Source organism: Staurois parvus, unplaced genomic scaffold, assembly GCF_062004578.1.
Source record: "Staurois parvus isolate SC_StPar_1 unplaced genomic scaffold, SC_StPar_1.0 ptg000152l, whole genome shotgun sequence".
Lineage (NCBI taxonomy): Eukaryota > Metazoa > Chordata > Amphibia > Anura > Ranidae > Staurois > Staurois parvus.
In genome coordinates, this window is record NW_028317948.1 from 2,151,616 (window position 1) to 2,174,825 (window position 23,210).

General features: G+C 40.5%; 1 protein-coding gene across 2 annotated transcripts in view; it reads left to right on the top strand.

Moving 5' to 3' along the window:
- VWA3A (von Willebrand factor A domain containing 3A) overlaps positions 1-23,210 on the top strand; it is a 149,145-nt gene that overhangs the window by 97,729 nt on the left and 28,206 nt on the right. For both annotated transcript variants that reach the window (XM_089674793.1, XM_089674794.1), the window contains exons 17-24: positions 2,307-2,426; positions 4,527-4,601; positions 9,315-9,459; positions 10,147-10,327; positions 12,389-12,459; positions 15,026-15,184; positions 16,791-16,881; positions 18,763-18,870. In XM_089674793.1, coding sequence (XP_089530919.1) covers positions 2,307-2,426; positions 4,527-4,601; positions 9,315-9,459; positions 10,147-10,327; positions 12,389-12,459; positions 15,026-15,184; positions 16,791-16,881; positions 18,763-18,870 — 950 coding nt within the window. The remainder of the gene's footprint in view (positions 1-2,306; positions 2,427-4,526; positions 4,602-9,314; positions 9,460-10,146; positions 10,328-12,388; positions 12,460-15,025; positions 15,185-16,790; positions 16,882-18,762; positions 18,871-23,210) is intronic.

A 23,210-nucleotide genomic window follows, 5' to 3' on the forward strand; every position in this document is an offset into this window, starting at 1 on the left:
GGGTGGCATATTACATCTTTATTGATGGAGGCTTTACCTCCTTGATATTCTAAGACAGACTGGGGGTGCGTGACACAGCCTGTGACTGGCAAAAATCCACCCACATCATGTTATTGCCAAAAACAATAAAGATTTGATTTCAAATATATATATGTATGTTGATTTAAAACAGATTATTGAGATTAATTATTTATTTTTACTCTTTGTATTCCAAAGGCTGTTTTTTCTTAAACTTTGAATGTGTGAACAGCAGCAGAGGACTAGAAGTTCCTCCTGCTTCTGTTTCCCTACAGACAGGCTGGGAAAGTGTTGGGTCATGTGACAGCTGTATATCCATTAGGTAAAAGGCACTTTGATGTTTTGGTATTTTTTTATTAAAATAATTACAGTGCCATCATCCACATACAGAAAGAGAATGGGTAATGAAAATGAAACTGTGTGTTTAGTATCACTTTAAATGTAAAGATTTGCAGGCTATCTGCTAAAGGGAGCTTTGCATTCCAATGCAGTCACACAGCCTCTGTTTAGCAACTTTAGAGATGAGATATCAGCCACAAAGGGAGTGCAGTGTTTTCATGGTGTCAGCAGACTAAAGCTGGCCATAGATGAATTGAAATTTGTTCAGTTCAGCAAGTCCCAGTGTGGTTTTTTTTTTTTGGATTTGGTTTTAACTAGGACCATGAGGATGGGATATTATATTGATATGGAGATGTATTTATGTTTTTGTAACAGTTGAGGAAAGTGTAAAAATAGCACTGGACCCATAGGGTAATCTCCTTGGTATTGATGTCTTAAAGTATTTATATTGATGCAATTACTACTATACTATGATGCAAGTAATCTGGTTTCTAGGCAAAAAGCTTCTATACCCCAGAGGATCTCCACGGACTCCTTGTCATATAGTGTAATGCAACAGTAATTGAAAATGAAGCGCCTAACCGCTGTTAATAGGTCCAGATCAGGGGCGGACTGACAACTCACGGGGCTCCCGGGCAATAGGGGATCATGGGGCCCCGTGTCCTTGCCCAAACTCAAAACAGCCTATGAAAAAGGTACCAGGGGCATCTCATGGGGCCCCCTACTTACCCCGGGCCCTCGGGCAGTGCCCGAGTTTCCAAATGGTCAGTCCGCCCCTGGTCCAGATACAACTTTATTCTGATTAAAGTCAGGAGAGCAATCCAAAAAGTAGCCAATGCGTTTCTCGGGTCCAAGAGCACCCCCTTGGGCTTGATTGACATCAATGTGAATAGACTAAAAGTGAACTGGACCTTTAATGTTATTATTTCCAGAGTAATTACAAGCACAGACCATTCATTCACCTCTAGTTTTTTCACATTGTTAACGAAGCCCTCATGAAGGGGAACCCCCGAAATGCATACTTTTTGGGAATTTTCCCCCTAACTTTTATTGAAAAAAAAGTTGTATTTCAACTTCTCAGCAGTTGTGTAGCATTTCAATTGTTGTTGCTTTGTTTTTTTTTAGCTGTGATGAAGGGGGTGTTTTTGTACCCCCAAAACACATTAGGTTCTCTTTCGATTGTTCCCCTGACACTTACTGGAATAAAGTTGTTTCTGGACCTTTCAGCTGTTGATACAATAGACAGCCACCAATATGAAGAAGAAATACTGGATCTGCTGCAGGGAGTAAATAGCCTAATGAACTGTATCCTGTATCATATGGAACCTTTAAAGCCCATCCTATGAAAATGCACTGCAAGGGTTAACTACTTACTTTGTCTAGGGGAGAGGATAAGCATTTTTACTTACCTGATGCTCTGCCAACCCAGCAGGTTGTACTCCTCCTTGTTCTGATGGTTGACTGTCCGTCAGTCTCCTCTTGTTCAATGCAGGGCTATGGACCCTGTATCGGTCTTAGTGACATCAGCAACGTAGACTTGATGTCTATAGAAATGTTGCGAAGACCATTTGGCAGCAGAAAGTTTCAGGTAAGTAAATCTTTATTTCTGTGTTCCCTAGACTTAAATGAACAATTAACCCTTGTAGTGAGCGTGCAGCTATATTGCAAGGGATAATTTTAAGATTTCATGGAGTTGGGCTTTATCTCTTAGTATTCAAAAGATTTTCAAAAGGGGTTTAAATAAAATGGGTTAACTAGAAAACCACTTTTACGGGCTGACATTGAAATCGCTGATGAGAGTGGTGTGATCCATAGAGAGACGTGTTGAAGGACCAGTGTGTGAGGCTTTTTCACATTGGCATTTCTGCTTTGCCTCATAGTGGTTTACAAGAGTCCTTTTTATCTCATGCATATTACTAGATTTCACAATCTTCTTTATTTTTCTACAGGGTTATTTTGCTTGTGGATACGTCATTTGAGAATGCTATGCACATTATACATATCCAGCATTTTCTGAGACTTTTAATGGAAGAACAAATGGGAAACAAACAGTTATTTAACATTATATCGTAAGTTGTCACATGCATTAATTAAAATTAGTACTACATAATATATATATAGATATGGATATTTTTGAGTTGAGATCAAAAAGCCACACATAATATGTTGAAGGAAATCATGCCAGCTGGGCTGATCTGTCTCTTTTCTCAAAAGCTAAAGGTATTAAAGTTCTGGCATATTCAAGGACAGGGCAATGTCTCAGTGCCTAATATTTCATAAGCATCTGTCTTTCAATGTCTAGCTTTGTTCAGCTTTTGACTTCCTTTTCTATATTTCTGGGTGAAACATTGCATAGTTTTTGGAAATTACTTCCAATCATATTTGTAATTTTTGTTGCATGGAAAGGTGTTGAAATTGACTGAAAATTGCCATGTGTATGATCAGTTTTATACTGGCCATACCATATACTGTATATATATATATATATATATATATATATATATATATATATATATAATATGTTCAGGCAGCGATGAACTACATCTAACATTCACAAAACTGATCAAATAACACAAGGTAACCTAGAAATAACAGTGTGGATTGTTTCATACTGTAGTTTGTTTGTTTTTTGGAAACTGTTTTTGGTAGCTTGCTTTGATCCCTTGGATTTATTTTAAAGCTGAACTCCAGGCAGAAGAATGCAAGCAATTTAAGTACCTAATTTTGACCTGGTATCAGCCTCTTGCAATCCCCTGTTCATCAGCAATCATACTGGGAGAGGAAAAACCAGCACACAGGGCAAACTGGTTATACTGCAGTGCAAGGGACATGGTGATAGGAGGAGAGAGCAGAGTGGCAGAGTACCAAGCTTACATAGGGGTGCTGAGTCTCTTTTCACTTTTTAGTCACAGGGGGGACAGGCAAGAGAAAAATCAGGTCATCTGCCCTACCAAACAGGGCTGTGCTTTGTGCCAGAGCTGTTTAAATCTCAGGGCTTTTTTGACAAAAATACAGATTCTTTGGATGTTATTTTACAGTATTAGTGTATTTAGCTATTTGACCGAAGTTCATATTTCATGATTGAAAGTTGGCTGAAATTAGTTTGAATTGCTTAAAAATTGCCATGTGTATCACCAGCACATACTTAACACTGAATGACAAGCACACGTGGCAATTTTCAGTCTACTGCTGAGAATTTTAGTATACAGCTTGAAGTTATCTAAAGTAATGTTGGTAGGTTAATACAAACTATTTGGTGTAGCGCTGATGACATTAATATCAAATAGCGATATATATATACACAGTAAATGGCACACAAACCAAGTGAATAATTACGCAAAGCAGTTGAGTGGAAAAACATACAAATGACTCCCCTTTTTATAAAACCCCAACTGGGGGAAATATAACAGTGAATATAACGGTGAATTTGTGGTTCCCTAGCTGGAAACACAATGCACAAACAGTGCTGGTGTAACCCCACTCAATCAAGCAATAGGTGATAATGTTCATACGTAGTCCACTTCAAACAAACTGGTGTTATTATCTCTGCACATGTGAAAAAGTGACACTGGTGTTAAAAAATTCTTGGTGATATTCCTTAAGTGGTCTGAGTGCCCCTCACCTCCTTGCTCCGACCACAAGGGCCAGCTCACTTTTTGGATCAATCACGTTCTGCTCAGGAACCACCTCGTCTTAGAGAGACCGCACTGGATACCACAGTAGAGCCACTATCATCCAGACCTCCTCCAACAAATGAATGCTCTGGTATTGCCCCTCACACCAACAGGGTCATGTTCAGAAACAAAAGTGATCCTCCATAGTGTAACTCAATTTTATTGCTATAAAGTAACATTAAAAATGGCCACTCACATGATAGCAGAATGTCACAAGCCTATATCCTCATATTATGGGTGCACATGGAGTTCCAATATTGCTCTCGCGCCGGAGGTGACGTCACCGTGCACCGGAAGTCTCGTCACGGCGTACCAACGCGTTGCGTCACGAGTAACAAGTGACATTTATCAATGTTGGTAGGTTACCTTGATCCTTTCTGCTTTTTTTTACTTGAAAGGATGAAATTGCCTGAAAATAACTGTGTATATGGCCAGCATTACTACAACATCACTAGCAATATGCACATTATAAAGTATGATGTGTTTCATTTGCAGATTTGGAAATGATATCCAATTTTGGAAGCCGGAAATGGTTCCTGCAACTTCAGAAAACCTGCAAAGTGCTTGGAAGTAAGTTCTTCTGGCTTATTATTTAAGAAAACTGAAAAATAATACATTGCTCTCATTCTCAAGGTGTTTGCCAGTACATTATGGCTATATGAATTTGTCATTATTATAACCCTATTGCGTTGTATACTTACAGTAGTTTCTCTCTGTTAAAGCAGAACAATAGCTAGATGAAAAAAGGCTTGCTGTAAATGAATAATTATCAATAATTTGCTATGTAAGAAAACCTTCCTAGTCCTGTAGTTGTTCCAGCACACTGCTTTCCTGCCTTGCCCCTCTTCTCCTAATCCAAATAATAAACTACTGTTACATAATATGCATTTTTAATCCTTTCAGGCCTGGCAGTGGGTGGTGCCCTAATGGTTCACGTGAATCAGTCAACATGTGGCCTTTTGGGTTCTACTCCTGGGATGGCCTTCACTGGCTATTTCCCATAAAGGCACCCAGCTTTCCTTGACCAAATTCCCGTGGCTTATATGACCCTACATATTCAGCTAGTGCCCCCTTATCCCCAAAGTGTACAGGAAATTTCCAGAGGAAGTTCCTGTATGTTGGGAATAACATAATATCCAGACTGTTGCGTTTCTATTTTTCTGATTTACTAAACAATTATTTGATTCAGAGTTTGGTACAGTCATCCACTCTCCAGGTGGCAACACATTAGCTTGGTAACATACCTTAATCTTACCTACTAGTGGGGGAGAAGTTCCAGGCCTCCCCCAGAGGGAAAGCCTACAAACTGCAAGCTCATTTCTCCTGGCTGCAGACCAGTTCCTCCCATGACTGAGCCCTCTATTGTAGGAAATGCGCTGTAGACTGGGGTGCCATGTAGTAGCGAATTAGACAACTGCATGACTGCCATACATTACATTGCTGTACTCAGCAAACGATGCCTCCTCCTTTTACACTTTGTTGTCCGTGTGCCTCCTTAGTGATCTTAAAATAAAGGAATATGCAACCTGGTGATGTAACAGGTGATGCACAGATGCTAAAGGGGGTTGTCATCCTGCCAGTATGGGGGCCCAAACAGCATCTGATTAGCTTGAAAATGTAAGGAAACATGTACATGTGCATTAAGAAGGTGACAGGAAATCGAGGCTTAATAAATATACTACAAGACCATTTTGCACGTTGTGACAAGTAAGAGTGACATTTTGTGCATCCTGACAAAGAATTGTCTTTCTATATAAAGTTCTGCTTTAAAGTATAAATAGTGTGAGGTTGCCAATACAAGACAAAGAGGAGGGATAAAATCAGCATTGGCACTGAAGCACAGAGCCCACATTTTATATGTCATCACAGTTTTCCACACAACTTGAAGCAATAATATACTGATGTGTTGACACAACAGTGGTAATGGTAGTTACAACTACAACTAAAGGCTCCTGTATGACAACATACAGGAACAAAACAATCACCAAATCCAGTTACTATGTGATACATAAGTCTCATAAATTAAAAAAAACACTTGTTTTAGCTTCACAGAGTGAGCCAAATCCTTCTTCCTCTCTGTTTCTCATACTCCTCCACTCAGACACTTCAGCTCACAGTGGGAGGGTTTCAGCAACAAAGACAGTGTGGTCAATCCAGAAATCAGTGGGCAGGGCTAAGTGGCAAGTGGCCAGGTACTGATTGAAAAGCTACAGGTTTGTGAATCAGCAATGACAATGCTAATAGAAATACCACCTGCAAAAATTATTCATCCTACTGTAATGTAAGCAGATGCAGCCCACATGAGAGTGGCAACTATGCTTTGAATTCAAAAGCAGTGCAGCATTGTTTCCACATCACAGGAAGCTGTATTAGGTGGACTTCACTGACAGAATCAATAAGTATTTTTGGGACCATAAAGGGGGGCTAAAAGAAAGGGCAGATGCATGTTCATGATGTTCAGGCCTGATCTGATCAGCCTAAGGTATTAATGTTGATTACCTGGTCCTTAAACTCCAGTAGTCTCATTGTGCAGTCATTCGTGCTTAGCCTCTGAAGAAAGCGGAAGAGGTACACTGCAGACATATGTAGCATTACCCCCTTAGGGGTTGCTGATGAATTACGTCCCCCTATAGTTCTGCACAGACAGGGATTTCAGCATTTTCCACACAAGCTTGCATCAGAGTGACAATATTAGTCCTTGAGCTTTTGTTTTGTGTTTTATTGAAGGGATTAGAACTTCGATAGGGTAAGGGGGGTATAGGATACCCAAGGGAACCGATAACTGAGGATAACTTCTTGAACGATTGACAAGTGTCTCCTTCTTCTGCAACACAGTCCCTGTTGGAGTGCTAGCCAGCATCTCCTAGTTGTACCACCCCAGACCCTAGATGAACTCCTCTTCACCCAGCAATCTGGAGACTCTTCTTGAGCAGGGGATCTGGCTCCTGTCCCTTTACATGAGGTGAAGAGTCACTAGTAGAGGCGAATCTGGTTTCCCACCAGAGTGCTCCTTTCCCTATCTGCCCAGGGGGTGCAGGTGTACTCACTCTGATCCTCTCTTGTACCATTTGCGGGTCGGCTGCTACTGTTAGGCCTATTAGCTGGGCTGCTCGATCTCTGCCATACAGGCAGCCCTTGCTCAGGGAGCCAGAGAGCTCTGAGTTTTCTGCCTCTCCAGCTCCAGGCAGGCCCCATCCCACTACGCCTCCTGGCAGCCTTCCCCCACCAGCCTCACATCTTTCTACTCCTCACACTCCTGCTACTGAGCAGACTCCTACACTTTTAAGGAAGTCCCAGCCCATTGCCAAACCTTCTGTCGGGGATTGGCTGATATCCCTCAAGAGTGCAACCAGCCACTCTTTAGATCCACCCACTGCCTCTAAGGCCATCCTCCGCAAGCCTCAGAGCAGGTGGAAATTCGAGAGGGGCAAGCCTGCAGAGTTTCTCAGCCCTGACCATAATTTGACCCCACTGGCTACTACACCTGAGCTGCCAAGGTTGCTAGCTGGAAGGATTGGAAACTCTCTTACAGGGAAAAGATTGACCTGATTAAAAATTACTTGATCCCCGTATTTCTGTATGCCAGCTTTGTCTGTGTTTTTCCAGTGTCTCGCTATGCGAAGATTTACAGTTGCTTCTTACAGCTGTTATGGGGTGAACCACATTAAGAGTTCTGTAATCTACCTTCCCGGCAGATGGGTGGCCTAGGTATGGTCAACCCTGTGGTTTTCTTTTCTATGATGTTTTTGAAACATATTTTAGTAGCATGCTGGCAGAGGAACCACCTGGGTGGGTTAGTATTTTTCAGTCCTGGTTTAGGCCTTTTCTGTAGAGCTGGGAGAATGGTGGGCCAGTGAAAAGCCTGAGGGTCCAACATGGTAAGCTCCCGACTTATGTTGCCCATGCCTGAAAATGCTTTGCAATGGTGAGTGATGGCAGTGGATATTAAGTCTCTTTCCTAGGATGGCCCTGGAGAATAGGGTTGTTGAATCTACCTTTAACAAGCCATTGGCCTTGAGTGATTGCCTAGGCCCTGTTATGAGGGAGGGTCTGCGTTTTATGGTTCTGGGGAGAATCCCTTTAAAGTTTCAGGATTTGGCCTGGCTCTCTTTCCATGGCAGACTCTATGTGAAGGGCAACCTGAAGCATCGCTTTGCGGAGAACCGTGGTTGTCCAAGAGTGGAGTGTGATGGGGTGGAGGAGATTATGGACAATTTCTTGATTCAGTGCCCCTTCAATAAAGAAGTCTACAAGCGGGTGAGTGGGGCTCTGGGTATCCCTTTTCTTTCTTGCTTGAGTTATGCGGAATAGTCTCGCTTGAGTTATGCGGAAAGGAGCCTTTCAAACTCACCGGGACTTTGATTTCGAGACACTTTTTCTAGTTAGCTTAGTAGTCCGTTACTACACATGGAATGCACGGTGTCAGGTTTGTATTTGCAAAAAATGTCCTTCCTGTTGAGGCGGTGGTGCACAACATTCTGGGTGAGGTTTGGAAGATCGGGGGTCTTGAGAACAAGTGGCTGCCGGGGAGGAATGTCAGGTCCCTGTAGCTGCTGTCTGTCAGTTTCTGAGTGAACGGCTTCTCTTTCTGTCCTTTCACATCCCCTCGATTTTTGTAAGATCAGATTTTTGAAAAAAGGCTGCATGCATGGGAAAAATATTTCTTATCTTAGCCTGAGGGTGTGTTTAGGTGGAGGTAGGGTTTGTTGAGATACAATATAAAGATAATAATAATAATAATAATAATAATAATAATAAAATATGATTAGTTCTATTTATGTTTTTCCCAGCAAAAAAGCTGTTTCCTGTTTTTTATGCTGAAGTAAGCTATTTTTGTTTAATTGTATATATATATTTATATTTTATTTATTCTGTATATATGTAAATATGTTTTTTATTCTGTTGTTTGTAAGATTTTTAATGAACAAAAAATTACTCCAGAGCTGCTACCCATCTCCTGTCTAACCATTAGGCTCTAGCTCCCCCTAGCTAAACTAGGAGGGTGCTACATGTGTCTAAAGGCTTAAATGGATAGATCAGTAGCAATCAGGAAAGGACTTCCAAGTTCTCCAGTATCAAAAAATCTTGTCCAGCAATGTCTGTGACCCACAGATTTTGCCAAAAGTTACTGGATCAAGAGATTATTATGTACTGTCTATGGTCATCCTTAAGATAGACAAAAACAGCTGCCTTCCCAATACAGACTGGTGGGGAAACGTGCTCCGGATTTGTAGTGCTGAGTCCTACTAATGGAATAATCCTAAACATTTTTTTGTCTTCCAGGTGGATCCTGAACCTCCAGTGTGAGGGTGGAAGGAATGTTCTGGGTGCCATTAAAAGAGCCATTGAATTTAACTTCAATGATAGAGAAGATGAAGAATCCCAGGGACTATACTTATTTACTAGTGGTCTCCCAGATCAAGAGCTTGTGAGTGAAAAGTGATAATAAGTTGTTAGACTGCCATAGAGCAGAAAGTAGTATAAGAAAGAGTTTTATGTTTGTTGTAATTTCAACAAATTAAGCTCAAGAGTGTTTGAGATTGCTCAGAATCATGCGAGTCCTCTGCATTTAGAATTTTCTGTGTAGTGTCTAAATTTGTTCAGCATAGAAGCAGCTGTTCTCTACACTGGAGGCAGTTTGATAACATGGAGTAACTGCATGCTGACTGATTTGTACTGTTTTACAGGTGGATTCAGTGCCACCTCATGTTTCATCTTGTATAATAATGTCAGGGGCCAAATTACTTCCCAATGCCCCACATACAGAAGGATAACGCATTATATACCTGCTAGTGACACCTGTCCTGGCACTGACTACAGTGGCATTTTTGAGGGGAATACCGCTGAGCGCTTATTGTCCTCCACCAGCACTTAATATTAATTTCAGCTATTTACCAACACCTCTAGAAACTGTCCCTGTTGGTTTTGGGTTTAATAACACTTCCATATAAATACTATATACAAAATGACTCCACTGTCCAGCTTTACAACATCACATTCTCAGAAAGTTTTAGTTAGATATTGCAGTATGTTTAGTAGATTGCTATACAGATAACAAATTGTTGTCAGTAATGTGCAGATGATCTAACAGTATGCTCTTTCCTCTTCCCTGTAGCATGCAGTGTCTGCTTACTTGTCTGAAGCTACCTCTGGCTGTGATTTACAGCTTCATGTCTGCTTGTTCAGCATTGATGATGACAGCTCTGATCACATCAGTGACAGGAGTGACACAGTCTGTGTTCTACAAGATTTGGCTCATGTCACTAATGGAAGGTTTCACAGGTTTGCTGACAAAGGTAAACTTGCAGCAAGAATCCGCAGTGGAAGAAGGAACAGATTGTGAAAATGTGCTAAAATGTTTGTCCTTCGAATATACTGTATATATCATAAGCTAATAGTATGCATAATCTCTGCAGACTACAAACATAAACATGACATATTTCTACAACTATTATTGCAAACTTACATTTTATGTGCTGAACCTAATAGATTAAATGAAATCTAACTATGCTAAAATCTAAAATGCCATTCTATATGCAGCAGCACTCTCACTGGGAGACTGGTAACCAGTGAGATATGCTGCATGCTAATGTGTTGACAGGAAACCTGCTGATCTGAGAAGAAAGAAGAGTGAGCAGAGAGATGCCCTCATGAGTCCGCTGCTGCTCTTTCATTGTCCAACTATGGGGGGCAGAAGACTACACTGGTGTTATCTGACTGTGCTGTGTGATGGAGCTGTGTAAATCTCAGGACTGTTTGGACAGAAATGCAAATCCTTTGGCCAGTAAAACAGTGGCCCTATATGCATTTAATCTCTGTATTTATCTGTTTGCCTTTAGGTTAGCTTCATTTCACCTCTGTGCCAAACACAGACGTGTGCAAGGCTTGTGGGATTTCCTATTGATCTTAGACTAGTTTATCCCAAGAGATCATTGAGTGATTTTATTGAATCAACAGGCTTTTTGTATGCATAGCATTTTACCAATCGTCTCCCTGAGCTTGTACCTACAGTCTTCCTCCCACAAAACCTACTCTCTGATTGAAAAAAACTGTGTTAGCTGCGATGATAGTGTCACCAGAATCAAAACCATTGTGAGCCAAAATTCTACTATATTGAAAGCAGCTATCACCTCTTACACTCTCATATACCTGTGTGTAATTCAACTTAAATCTTAAGACCTTGGTCGCACTGGGTGTGACCTGGCATGCGGTATGCATGCCATGCGACTTGCAAATCGCATGCCAAGTCGAATCCTATTGTCTGCAATTACAGCGGTCATATCGGTGTGGCTCCGACTTGGTCGAAGCCGTACTGATTTCTAAAGTAGTACATGCAGATGCATACACATCTGTGTCTTGCAAATCGCACCTGAAATCGGCAGGTCCCCCGACTTTGAAATGGTATGACTTCACTAAGTCACGCGATTTCAAAGTCGAGCTTGATGTGACCGGGGTGTAAATATAGTGCAGCACTTTCACATCATCACTTATATATTATAAATCATAATAAACACTAAAAAGTAAATAATCATCAAAATGTCCATAAAAAGTCTCTTAAAGAAATCTGTTTAAGGTGCTGTTTTGTATTTCACCACCTTGTGAACCACACAACTTCCAAAATAGTTTATCACCACCAGCAGATGTGCTGTCACCTGGATCCCATGGCCTTACATATTATGCATGGTCATATTAAGCTTGTGTCCCACTCTGCTGACTTTTAATATCCCAGTATCTCTGCTGATCCTTCCCGGCGGTAGAATTCTTCTATTAGATCTCCAATGCAACTCCAATCTCTTGCAGTATCCCTTTAAGGCACCCTCCAGCTCAATCCTTTGCTCAGCCACACATGCAAGAAAAGGCTAATATAGTGCTTTATCCTTCACATAAATGTATTCACTCATTACTACAATGCAGAATCACACTCACATTCAAGGGTGCTATAGTGTATCAAACTTTGCCAGCATTGGTATACATATATCAGCATACTTCAATGTATATTACCTATCTTCCATACACTTCCGTGTGTGCTTACATCATCCAATAAGCCCCTCCCCTGTGCTTCTCGTCACCAGGACACGTGACCTCCTCAGGGGGATATCATTGACCTCCCATTGCCTCATAGGCAGTTTAGCATCCTGCTCATAGTCTAGTCTTTCTACATAATATTGCCTATAATCCACTTTTCGATGGATTAATGTAGGTCTTTGTGTACTGTCAAATTGCTACTCTCTTTGTTATGTTATTATTGCCATCATCAACATCATTATAGAGAAAGCTATAGTCAATACTATATAATTAAGTCACCAATATAACTATTAAACTGTATCAGTATGTGTAACACATTGACCTATTGACAGGTATTATTGAAAGCGATGACATCACTTGTCTTGTCTCAGAGATGGAAAAGGCTGTTAACTACTCCAAAAAGGTTAGTATAGTTTTTATCTTCATTATTAACTTCAATGGAAATGTAATCTTGTTGGCTTATACCTCTGTTTAAAGCGATTGTAAACCCATACATATATCTAGTGAAGTAACTGGCTACACACACACACACACACACACAGATGAAACAACTCTTCCTTTGTAAGTTGTACCTGTTTATTTGCAGTGTTCCCTTCTCTACATATGTTCAAAGTTCTGAATTTATAAGGCTTGTCTGAGAGTTCTTTAAAAAGGGAAAGGTGGGCGGAGAGCTTAATTTACACACTGCAAAGCTCAGTGATGAGGCTGTCAATTTGCTGGAGGTCCCTACTCTGTCACCTTTTTTCTCATGGTGTCAAGAAAATTTTTCAGAAGTGATTCATGTTAATAGTAGAGGAACAAAGCAGCAGGCAGAAATGTCCTCCTAATTGAGACAAGTACACACTATAGAACAAAAAAGTGCAGCGCTACACATTCAAAAGTACTACTAAACATAAAAAATAATATATAAAAATTATAGTGTCCAATAATGTGCAAAAAAAGTAAATAGGCATAAAGTCTTTAGTGATAAATAAAAGTTCAAATATTTTCCAGAAACAATTGTGCTTCCAAAAAAATTATATATCAAAAAAAATTATTAATACATCAAAAAATAGGAATAAGCTTCTTGGGGATCCACCATCACCAGCACCTCAAAAATACTGCCTCTTACCAGACTTATGTGACCCCACAATTAAGTGACGGTCAAGAAAAGCATAGTGCGGATACCAAATTAGGATGACGAACTCCGTTACTGCTGACTTTGGAGGATATGGTGCACTCCATACACTGGATGTAGATAGACTCCAATAGGATCCCTCTCATTAGATTCCCAAATCCAGGCATGAGTCAAATGGTAAGTTTCTAACCAACAAGATGGCCACCGCACTCTAGTGCGTGCTGACGTCACACGTTCTGTCTCCCCCCAACGCGTTTCGTCAACTATGACGTCACCATAGATGACGAAACTCGTTGGAATGAGTCAGAACGCATGACGTCAGCACACACCAGAGTGCGGCGCCCATCTTGTTGCTTAGAAACGTATCATTTGGTTATATGGTGACTTGCTGTTTTAAGTATATCTTGATGTACGTATAATACTACGTTGTAAGGCAATACATCCTGCTAATTATACTACACCATGAGGATTCTTTTGCTTTTTGGATGATCCTCTTTGAGGATAATTCATTATTTTAGGTCTACATTTGGCAATTTATCTGAAGTATCAGTTTGGGAGCTCATGCCTTGATTTGGGAATCTAATGAGAGGGATCCTATTGGCGTCTATCTACATCCAGTGTATGGAGTGCACCCTATGCCCCTAAAGTCAGCAGTAATGGAGTTCGTCATCCTAATTTGGTATCCGCACTATGCTTTTCTTGACCGTCACTTAATTGTGGGGCCATATAAGTCTGGTAAGAGGCAGTATTTTTGAGGTGCTGGTGATGGTGGATCCCCAAGAAGCTTATTCACTTTTTTTGATTTATTAATAATTTTTTTGATATATAATTTTTTTGGAAGCACAATTTTTTCTAGAAAATATTTGAACTTTTATTTATCACTAAAGACTTTACGTTTATTTCCGTTTTTTTGCACATTATTGGACACTATATTTTTTATGTATTATTTTTTATGTTTAGTCGTACTTTTGAATGTGTAGCACTGCACTTTTTTGTTTTATTAGCTTTTATGTATTGATACCTGCGATACTGTGCTGGCTGCTTCCTTTTTTCATTGTGTGATATTTAATCATATATAGCACGGAAAATTCAAATTGTTAACACACTATAGAAGGATATGCCTTGTTTATATTTCATATCAGAGGTTTACAACCAATTTAAGGCTGCATTCACAGCTAGGCGTTGAGGATTGCGGGAAGAATCACTGAGATTTTAAAATGCTGTACTAAAATGGCAAAACGCACAACACGGATTTTAGATGCCATTCATTTGAATGGCACCTAAAATCGCGGTGTGGTTCTGCCTTTATTGTCGAGCAATAAATCACGTTGCACTCGTGGCAAACCACAATGTGCGAGGCTTGTCGCCCCAAAAGGAACATGAGCTTCTGTTGGGCAGAAAGCTTTGCGCATTTCAGTTTGCCAAGATTGCAGCACGATTTATTGAGCAATAATCGTGGCAGGACCGCACCATGTTTTTAGGTGTCATTTAAATAAATGACATCTAAAATCTGCGTTGTGCATTTTGCCATTTTAATAGAGCTTTTCGAAACTGCAGGCAGAATCACAGTGATTCTGCCTAGGATTCAAAATGCCTAGGTGTGAATGCAGCTTTAAACAGAGGAGCACTGCACAAGTTGCACTAACCTATAACAGCCATCAGTTAATCATCTTTCATTGTTCACATGACAAGAACGTTAATTGGTTGCCATGGATTGTTGCACACCTTTGCTTTTTTTTAATTGGCTTATTAAATAAGTCATAGATAGATTCCAACTTACATACATATTGGTGACATGCAATTTGAATATAAACAAATTTGTTAAGTATCAGTGTTGTTTTTTACCTTGCAGTGTGCTTTTTTGGTTGAATCGTTAAAACGCCGCAATGGTAATAAAGAAGAGAACCAGATGCCCCCAGCGGAAGGATCAGTGGAGCCATATCAGAAAGAGAAATACAGGCCAAAAACACTGCCACTTCCAAAACCTACTGCTCTTACACTTGCCCGAATGGTATGTTTATCATATCAATAGTAACCTGACATAGGGGTCGATTTACTAAAGGCAAATATACTGTGCACTTTGCAAGTGCAGTTTCTCCAAAGCTTAGCAAATACGGGGAAGCTCTGCTGACTTCCATCATCCAATCATGTACAAGGAAATGCTGTTTTCTTTTTGTTTTTTTTTAATTGTCCTTGCCTGTTATTGGGTATTCTTTGTAAAATGAAGCTTTCCGTTATTTTCTAAGCTCTGGAGCAACTGTACTTGCAAAGTGCATGTCTATTTACATTTAGTAAATCAACTCCATAGTGTTTACTAAAGGACACACATTGTAAAGCAAATAACACATCCAATTCTACTTAGCACTTTAGGGCATGTTCACATTGTGCAATGCAAGTCACTCCTAGAGCACATAGAAAAGAAGTGTATTAGTTATTATACAGGATTTCTATAGTGCCAACAGTTTACGCAGCGTTTTACAATATATAGGGGAATATTACAATTACAATACAGTTCAATACAGAAGGAATAGGTGGGCCATGGTCATGGAGTTTAAAACCTAAAGGAAGGGGAGGTGATACGAAAGGTGATAGCTGCGGGGGATGATCTGGTGGAGGTGTTTCAAGTACAGTTCTTAGGTGGAGATGGGGTAGGCTTCCCTGAATTAGTGGGTTTTCAAAGATTGCCTACAGGCGGATAGGGTGGGGGAGTTCCAGAGGATGGGAGAGGTTCTCAACAAGTCCTGGAGGTGGGCATGTGAGGAAGTTACAAGGGAGCTAGAGAGCAAGATGTCTTGGGAGGAGCAGAGCAGATGATTTGGACGATATCTGTGGATAAGGTTGGTGATGTAGCTAAGGGCATTGTTGTGGATGGATTTGTATGTTGTGGTTAGTATTTTGAATTTTAGCACATGGATAGTGTGAATGGGCCCTTAAAGGGCTAATTCACCTTTTCAGAACAAAGGAAAAGATGAACTAACACCGTACACCCTCTCCTTCCCTCCCTTGCACTTACCCGTGTGATTGATGAGCTGTCAGTGTCTATGGAGCCAGTGTAGAGGTCTGAGGATTTGGAATCCCTGTTCTTCTTTCCCTTCTTTCTGCAGTGCTTCCGGGACAGATCAGAGCGACGCTCTGTGTTGGCGATGACCAATCAGAATCGTTCTGATCCATACTCAGAAGAGGGAGCAGATTGGGGATCTCTAATCCCTTGGCTACTACAACTGCGTAGGTACTGACAGCTCACCACCCACAGAGGTATGGAAAGCAAGATGCTGGGGAAGGGTATACAGTGTTAGTTCACCTTTTCAGTTATCCTGAAAAGATGAACTTACACTTAAAGTATTTTTGAAAGGATTGCAAGTTTTCTCCTGTTTTCATTCACACTCATTGAGTGACATTATATGTGAATAGTCAGCTACAATATTGGATTTTGCCTTCAAAGGCCCTGGAGGCACAAATATGAAATGGTAACTTCTGACCCCGTCAATTTGTGGAATCCAATTTGGTGAATTGTGATCTGGAAGTATTTTGTATATGCAATGAGTATTGCAAAAATAATGATGATGTCCTTTTTAATAATGCACTAAATAAATTACCATATTTATTCAAATGTCTAGGGCATTAAGAATGATCAAGAAGGCAAGAAGGACACTAGCATGAAAGCATTGATGTGGCGACCAAATAGTGCCAAAGCTGATATCCCTCCAGGTACGGAAGCCTTGCTGAATTTTTGTGGGTTTAGGCGTCCACAATACATCACAGTGACATTTTACTTTAAAATATACATAATTTCAAATAATTAACAAAACATTTGTCACTGAGAGCTCTGATCATAAGCTTCTCAGCCATATTGTGCTATGACGGTTATGAATGGGTCTCATTCTCTTTACTTTATTTTTATTGTGTTTTATAATGTTGACACTGGAGCTGGAGGAATGGAAGCGCCTTTCTTTCTCACAGGAAAATACCTCAGGATCAGTGATAACTACTGGTAGCAGGAAACTATTGAGAGGTTCCCCACACATGAAATGTATCTAAAACTCCCAAACAAAAATGTAATATATTGCAGCTTGCCAGTCCTTAGATATAGTGGTTCATTAGTTTCCTTTTCAGGCTTGTTTCCTTTTATTTTCACCTGATAATCATGCCAGTAATACACTGCCTGTCTTATGGTGACAATGTTTACACACACCACTGTTTCTATGAAGAAGCAATGTTGGCACTCTAAGCTCCAGATTTCAACTACAACCACCTCCCGTTCTTATCACCATCACATAATGGAGATGTCTTCTGTAGTTCAAAGAAGATAACTGGGCAGGCTGATAACATTGTTTTAGATTTCGTTTTATTACATAGAAGCTGTAGTACAACTTCTATGAATGGCAGAGCTGGAAAATTTAGCTTCAATCAGCACTGTTACCAATCAGCTGCAGCACATATCAGTGTATTCTGACAGCAGAAGGGTCCCCGCTTGCAGAATGCAATGACACAATGGGGAGGATTCCTCCATCCATCTCGATTACATGTAAAAAAAAAACTGATACGTGTATGGCCAGCTTTAAACAGGCCATAGATGAGAGGAAAAATGGATGAAATTTGTGCTGATCATCGAATCATTCATTTTTTCTAATCATTAGTGTGCCTGCTGTGACATGCAATTTTCGTGCCGCAATCAAAAGTGCCTGATCCAACCTGCTGAGGTTTTTTTCAGAAAATCTAAACAATTGTTGACACAATCATATGAGCTATTTTCGTTTTTCGATCGACAGAACTTTCATTTTTTCAACTTGTCTATGGCCAGACTAAGTCATGTCCCTTGAGCTGATTTTTGTGTCATTTTTATTTTGAGTACACTTGGGCTTTAACATGAAAACAGAAAACAAATAGGGTCACTACATTTAAGGACCGGTAAGCTCCAATATGTAAATTTTTTGTTCCTGTGTTTAGTTATACGCTAATATTCTCCAACTACATTATTCTTTAACAAAAAAAAAAAAAGAGTAAAATATCTATATGTATTGGATGTACACTTTTAGGACTGTTTAACACTCACAGCAGAGTGCAGTGCTCTCTGAAGAGTGATCCTATTTTGGGTATTTGACAGGCTGTATATTGCCTCCTCTGCCTTATTTAACCCTACAATGCTGCACTAATGTGTTGCAATGGCATGCATTGCACACGGGTGCAGTGCAGCCCCTGAACTCAATGGGTGAGTTTGACAAGCGATGCTGGTTGTCAAACTCTGCACACCAACTTACAAAATGCCATGGCCATAAAGTAAAGCATTGTGGCCACGGCTTATGGACAGACCTGTCTGGCTGTTTTTTTTACAGCTTGGCTGGGTGGCCAGGGGCGGTAAACATCTGAAAGAGACCTTAGAGATATACACACTGAGGGGGCTTTTATTGTTAATTACACTAATCATATGTGCATAACCAGATCTGCTGGACTATGGCATGTGATTAATGAATAGGTTTACATAGAATTGAAATAATATTTAGTCCTTTGATGAACCATCAGTAAAGAACATTATCTTAAATAAAGCTGGAAATAGAAAAAGATGAAACCCATTGACTTTTTTTATTTTAGCTCAAACATTTAAAGATTGGGACTTTGGCAGTGACAAGAAAATAAAACAAAAGAAACAACAGAAAGCTTCATTTGATGTTTTTTATACTGAAAATGGAAGACATATAGGTAAGTGAATTATTTTTGGCAACACACAGAATGGCTTCTTTTTAACTAAATAATTCCACATATGTGAGTTCAAGTGCAGTGAGCTACATGACTGGTCATAGAGGTAAATTGGTTATTATGGTGCAAAAAAGTGCAGTTTTAAAATATTATTAATCAAAATCATTATTTTGAAAGAGCCCATCAATTAAAGTCTGTGCTCAAATAACACTAATTAAAAGAAAGTGAATCCAGTCATCGAAAGAAAAGGAAAAAACTCATACATCCAATGAGACTCGAGAGAAGCGATGACACCTCAAAATCTCTGGTGACAACAACAAGTACATAGGAGCTCTTACCGGAGCTATTGGGCTTTTTATCCATGATAGATGACACAGTGGTATTTTAACCTGTGGTTCCACTCCAACTCCATTCTCCACCAGTAGAGGCATGCAAGATATAAATACTAATAGTGCAGTATGTAAATTGGTTTAAAAACACAAAGCCATCAAAGACAATCACGGGGCTGCAGCAATCCCAATGCAATACACCATTGATTTTGAGGTGTCACCCCTTCTCTCCGGTCTCACTGGAAATGTGGGTTTTTTCCTTTTCTTTTGATGATTGGATGCTCTTTCAAAATAATAATTTTGATTACTAATGTTTTAGTGCTGCACATTTTGCACTATAACATTTGAGGTTTTGTATCCTTTACTTGTGCTAGCTGCTTTCACTATATGATTATTTAATCTAAGCCCAGAAATGTATTTGGATTTATAAGTTCTTTATTATGACATTGTAGCTAGAGTGATAATGTAATTGGGTGCTCTAAAGCAAATTTGTGCTTTGCCCGTGGAAGGAAGAGCAGCAAGTTTGCTTTAACGCCCTGATTCCTAGCAACGTATTCCCACCTTTCCTGTGCTACCCTTTTGCTCTGTTCAGCCACTGGGAATACATCTCGGCATGGAGGAGCGTGGTAATCCATGTCACAGCACTGCCACTTGGTGAATGGCCCAAGAACAGTGATACAGGGCTCAGAAAAAGCTCTGACTGGAGCAAGTCCGGACTGTCTTTCTTTGCTATAAGCAGCTAAATGGAAGAACAGGGGAGTGAGGTAAGTGTAACTAGGTGCAGCTGGGGAGGAGGTATTAATGTGAACCTTTAGCTTTTGCTCTATGTAGGTAAAGCCCAAGTTGAATTTATAGCTGCAATAAAGGCAACCAGCAAAGAATCCGTTTAATACTTACCTGCCAAAGAATTTGTAATTCTGCACAATCAGTCTTCTGACTTATATCTGCCACACTGCACAGCCAGGATGATTACTACATTGTACTTTCTGGTTCAGCTTTATTGCCTCCTGGACATGGCTGGGACAAAGGATGGGTAGGAGGGGCTGCTGGCCTGGGCACAGTGGAGCAAGGGGGCAGAGAATGGATACAGTAAACCCATTGTAAAGCCATGCATTAACAGTGGGGGGAGGGATTCAGTTCAGCAACTTTGCCCAGGGCACTGGATGAACCTGTCCAGGTACTGCTCCTGAATCATCCCCTACTAAATAAACAGATGTGAACATAGGGAGCTGCATGGGGGAACTAGGGAATAAATGTGTCACCTACCTGACTGTGCATCGTGTAAGATGTGTGTGTTAATCACAAAATTGTCTGCAGAAAATATACACATATTTTTAAATGGAAAGAGAGCTTCTGTTTGATTACTCAAAAATAATACAATAATCCATTCTAAAAAGGGATGGATGCATGACAGGCTCTAACATTCTCACCTAAGAGCACAACTTAGGTTTCCTAGATATCCATTCATGGGAGAAGAGTCTAAAAGTGAAGTTTGAGCCTCATCCCACCTGGGATTACAGCTGTGGTCTCATCTGGTATGAAAGGCCTTATATAACAATGCATCAGCCTTATCCAAATTCAGTACAGCTTGGGCCTTGTCCATACTCACAAGTCTGGGAGTGTAGCTTGTGCCCCCTCCAAAATCACAACTTGAGAATGCTGATTGGGCTTCATAAAAAATGACAGGTCTAAGGGCACTGCTTGAGCCTCACCTAGAATCACAGGTCTTGAAAGGTGGTTGAGCCTCCTCTAGAATTACAGATCCAGGGAAACTTAAAGGCATGGTTCGTCTTTACCACAAACTACCTATGCAGATAAGGGACACCTGTACTGTGCAGCATTGACCAAATTTTGAATAATGCCCTTGCTATTGTTTTAGCCTATTTGTACCTCCTGAAGATTGAATGGAACATTTCTAAAACGTTGCTAATAATGTTACTAAGCGATGCTCAGTTGTTACTGTTCACCTTTACCATCATATGCCTCCTCACCTGTGTTTTGTTTGTTTTTTTATATTTCAATGGTTTTTATTAATTTGAATTTTAAAACAGTATAAAACAGAGGCAACAAAACATGCCCACGCAGGGGCTATCAATTGCCCGATAAAAAAAAGCATAATAGAGAAAACAGTGCTCTAATTCCAACAAGGCAAAAGGTATGCCCACGCAGGGGCTAGCAATGGCACATAAGTTACAATAACATTAACGTAACTCTGACTATCACAACTAAAGACAGCTGTCCACTGTCACACCAAAAACAAACAGAAAAAGAGAGAAGGAAAGAAAAAAAAAAACAAAAACAAAACAAAGAGCAGGGGTCCAAGAGCACCAATAACGAACGCCAATGCCAAACGCCATTACCTCCCCATACTAGCTGTGGGGAGCGTGGGAAAGGCATATTGTAGCCACGGCTCCCATATTTTCAAACATTTACGTTGGGAGTCGTTGCAGATACTCGACATCTGTTCGTTGAGCATCACAGTGGTCATACGATCCCGCACCCCCTGAAAAAGGACAAACGGACTCTTCCAGGCCTGAGAAATTGTTCTAGTGGCCGATAAAAACAAATAGGAAGCCAACTTCTGCTGACGAGCGAAGAGGCCCGGTATGGGGCAATGAAGCAAAGCATACCGAGCATCCCGGCTTATGGAGAGATGGAACAAAGTGAAAAGGAGGCCAAACACACGAGACCAAAAATGAACCAGCCTCGGGCATGACCACCAGATATGCAATACATCGCCACGATGGCCACAACCCCGAAAACATTGATCACTACAGGCAGGGTTAGCCTGGGCCAAATGAGCCGGAACCCAATACCAACGAAAAAATACCTTAAAGGCTGCTTCCAGCGTGCTCGTATTAAATGAGCATTTAGCTATGAGTGACCAGGCCTTATTCCAGTCCTCCGGATCCACAGCCATTCCCAGGTCGCGCTCCCACTGAACAACATATGAAAGAGAAGTGTGCGACGAGCATCTGTTCAGAGCTGCATAAAGAAGGAAGATAAGGCCCGGGGCACCCGTACACTGCTGGCAAAGCTGTTCAAAGGCAGATTTCTGGTATGGGAAAGCAGAAGTGCCCCGCAGCGAGAGCAGCCAATGCCACAATTGAAGGTATCTCACCTGTGTTTTAACTCCCCTGAAGCAGTAGCTGTGAGCTCAGTGGTTGAGAGCTCACTCCTGTGATGGTGAAAGTGAACAGCAACAGCTTAGCAATGTCCTAGGTATGTAAATGGTCTACACCCATGGCAAGGGCATTATTCAACTTTGGTCAGAGTTTTTTATCTACAGACACCCTTTATCTGCATAGCTAGTTTTTTTGGTAAAGGTGAACTTTCCCTTTATAACATCTAAATTACATATTTTAAAAAAAAACATCTCTAAGCATATCAATTTAGCCTGGCAGCTTAGCTCCAAAAGATCCTGTCCCAGGAAAATAAACATCCTTCACTTCTTCTACATTTATATTATTTGATCGAGTGACAGTTTAGACTTAATGGTTATGGTTATGGCTTTGTACTGAAGTGCCATGTGTACTACGTGTACACATACAGTATATACAAAGTGCAACAGCATTTCTGACAGTAGAAAAATAAAAACATTTCACAGTGCTGGAATAAAACTTGGTATACAGAATATTATGTCTGAACAGTGTTAAAGTTGTTGTAAAACCTCACATAAACCCAGTGAAGTGACTGGCTTCAGGCGATGATCAGAGATGAAACAAATCCTCCTACATAAGTTATACCAGTTTATTTACACCCTTCATTCCCCCTACATCCATTCAAAGTGCAGAATCTACACAGGATCTCTCATCTTCAAAAAGCAGGGGTGTGGAAAGCTGAAGTTACATCAATGAGGAGAGCTCTGAGAGCTAATTGGAGAGAAGGGACACACACCCTTCAGACAGCACACAGGAACAGAGCTGAGGCTGTCAATCACAGTCTGTGTCCTCCCCTGTCACCATTTTTCTCTTGATGTCAGAAAAACTCACCACAAGTGACTTATGGTTATAG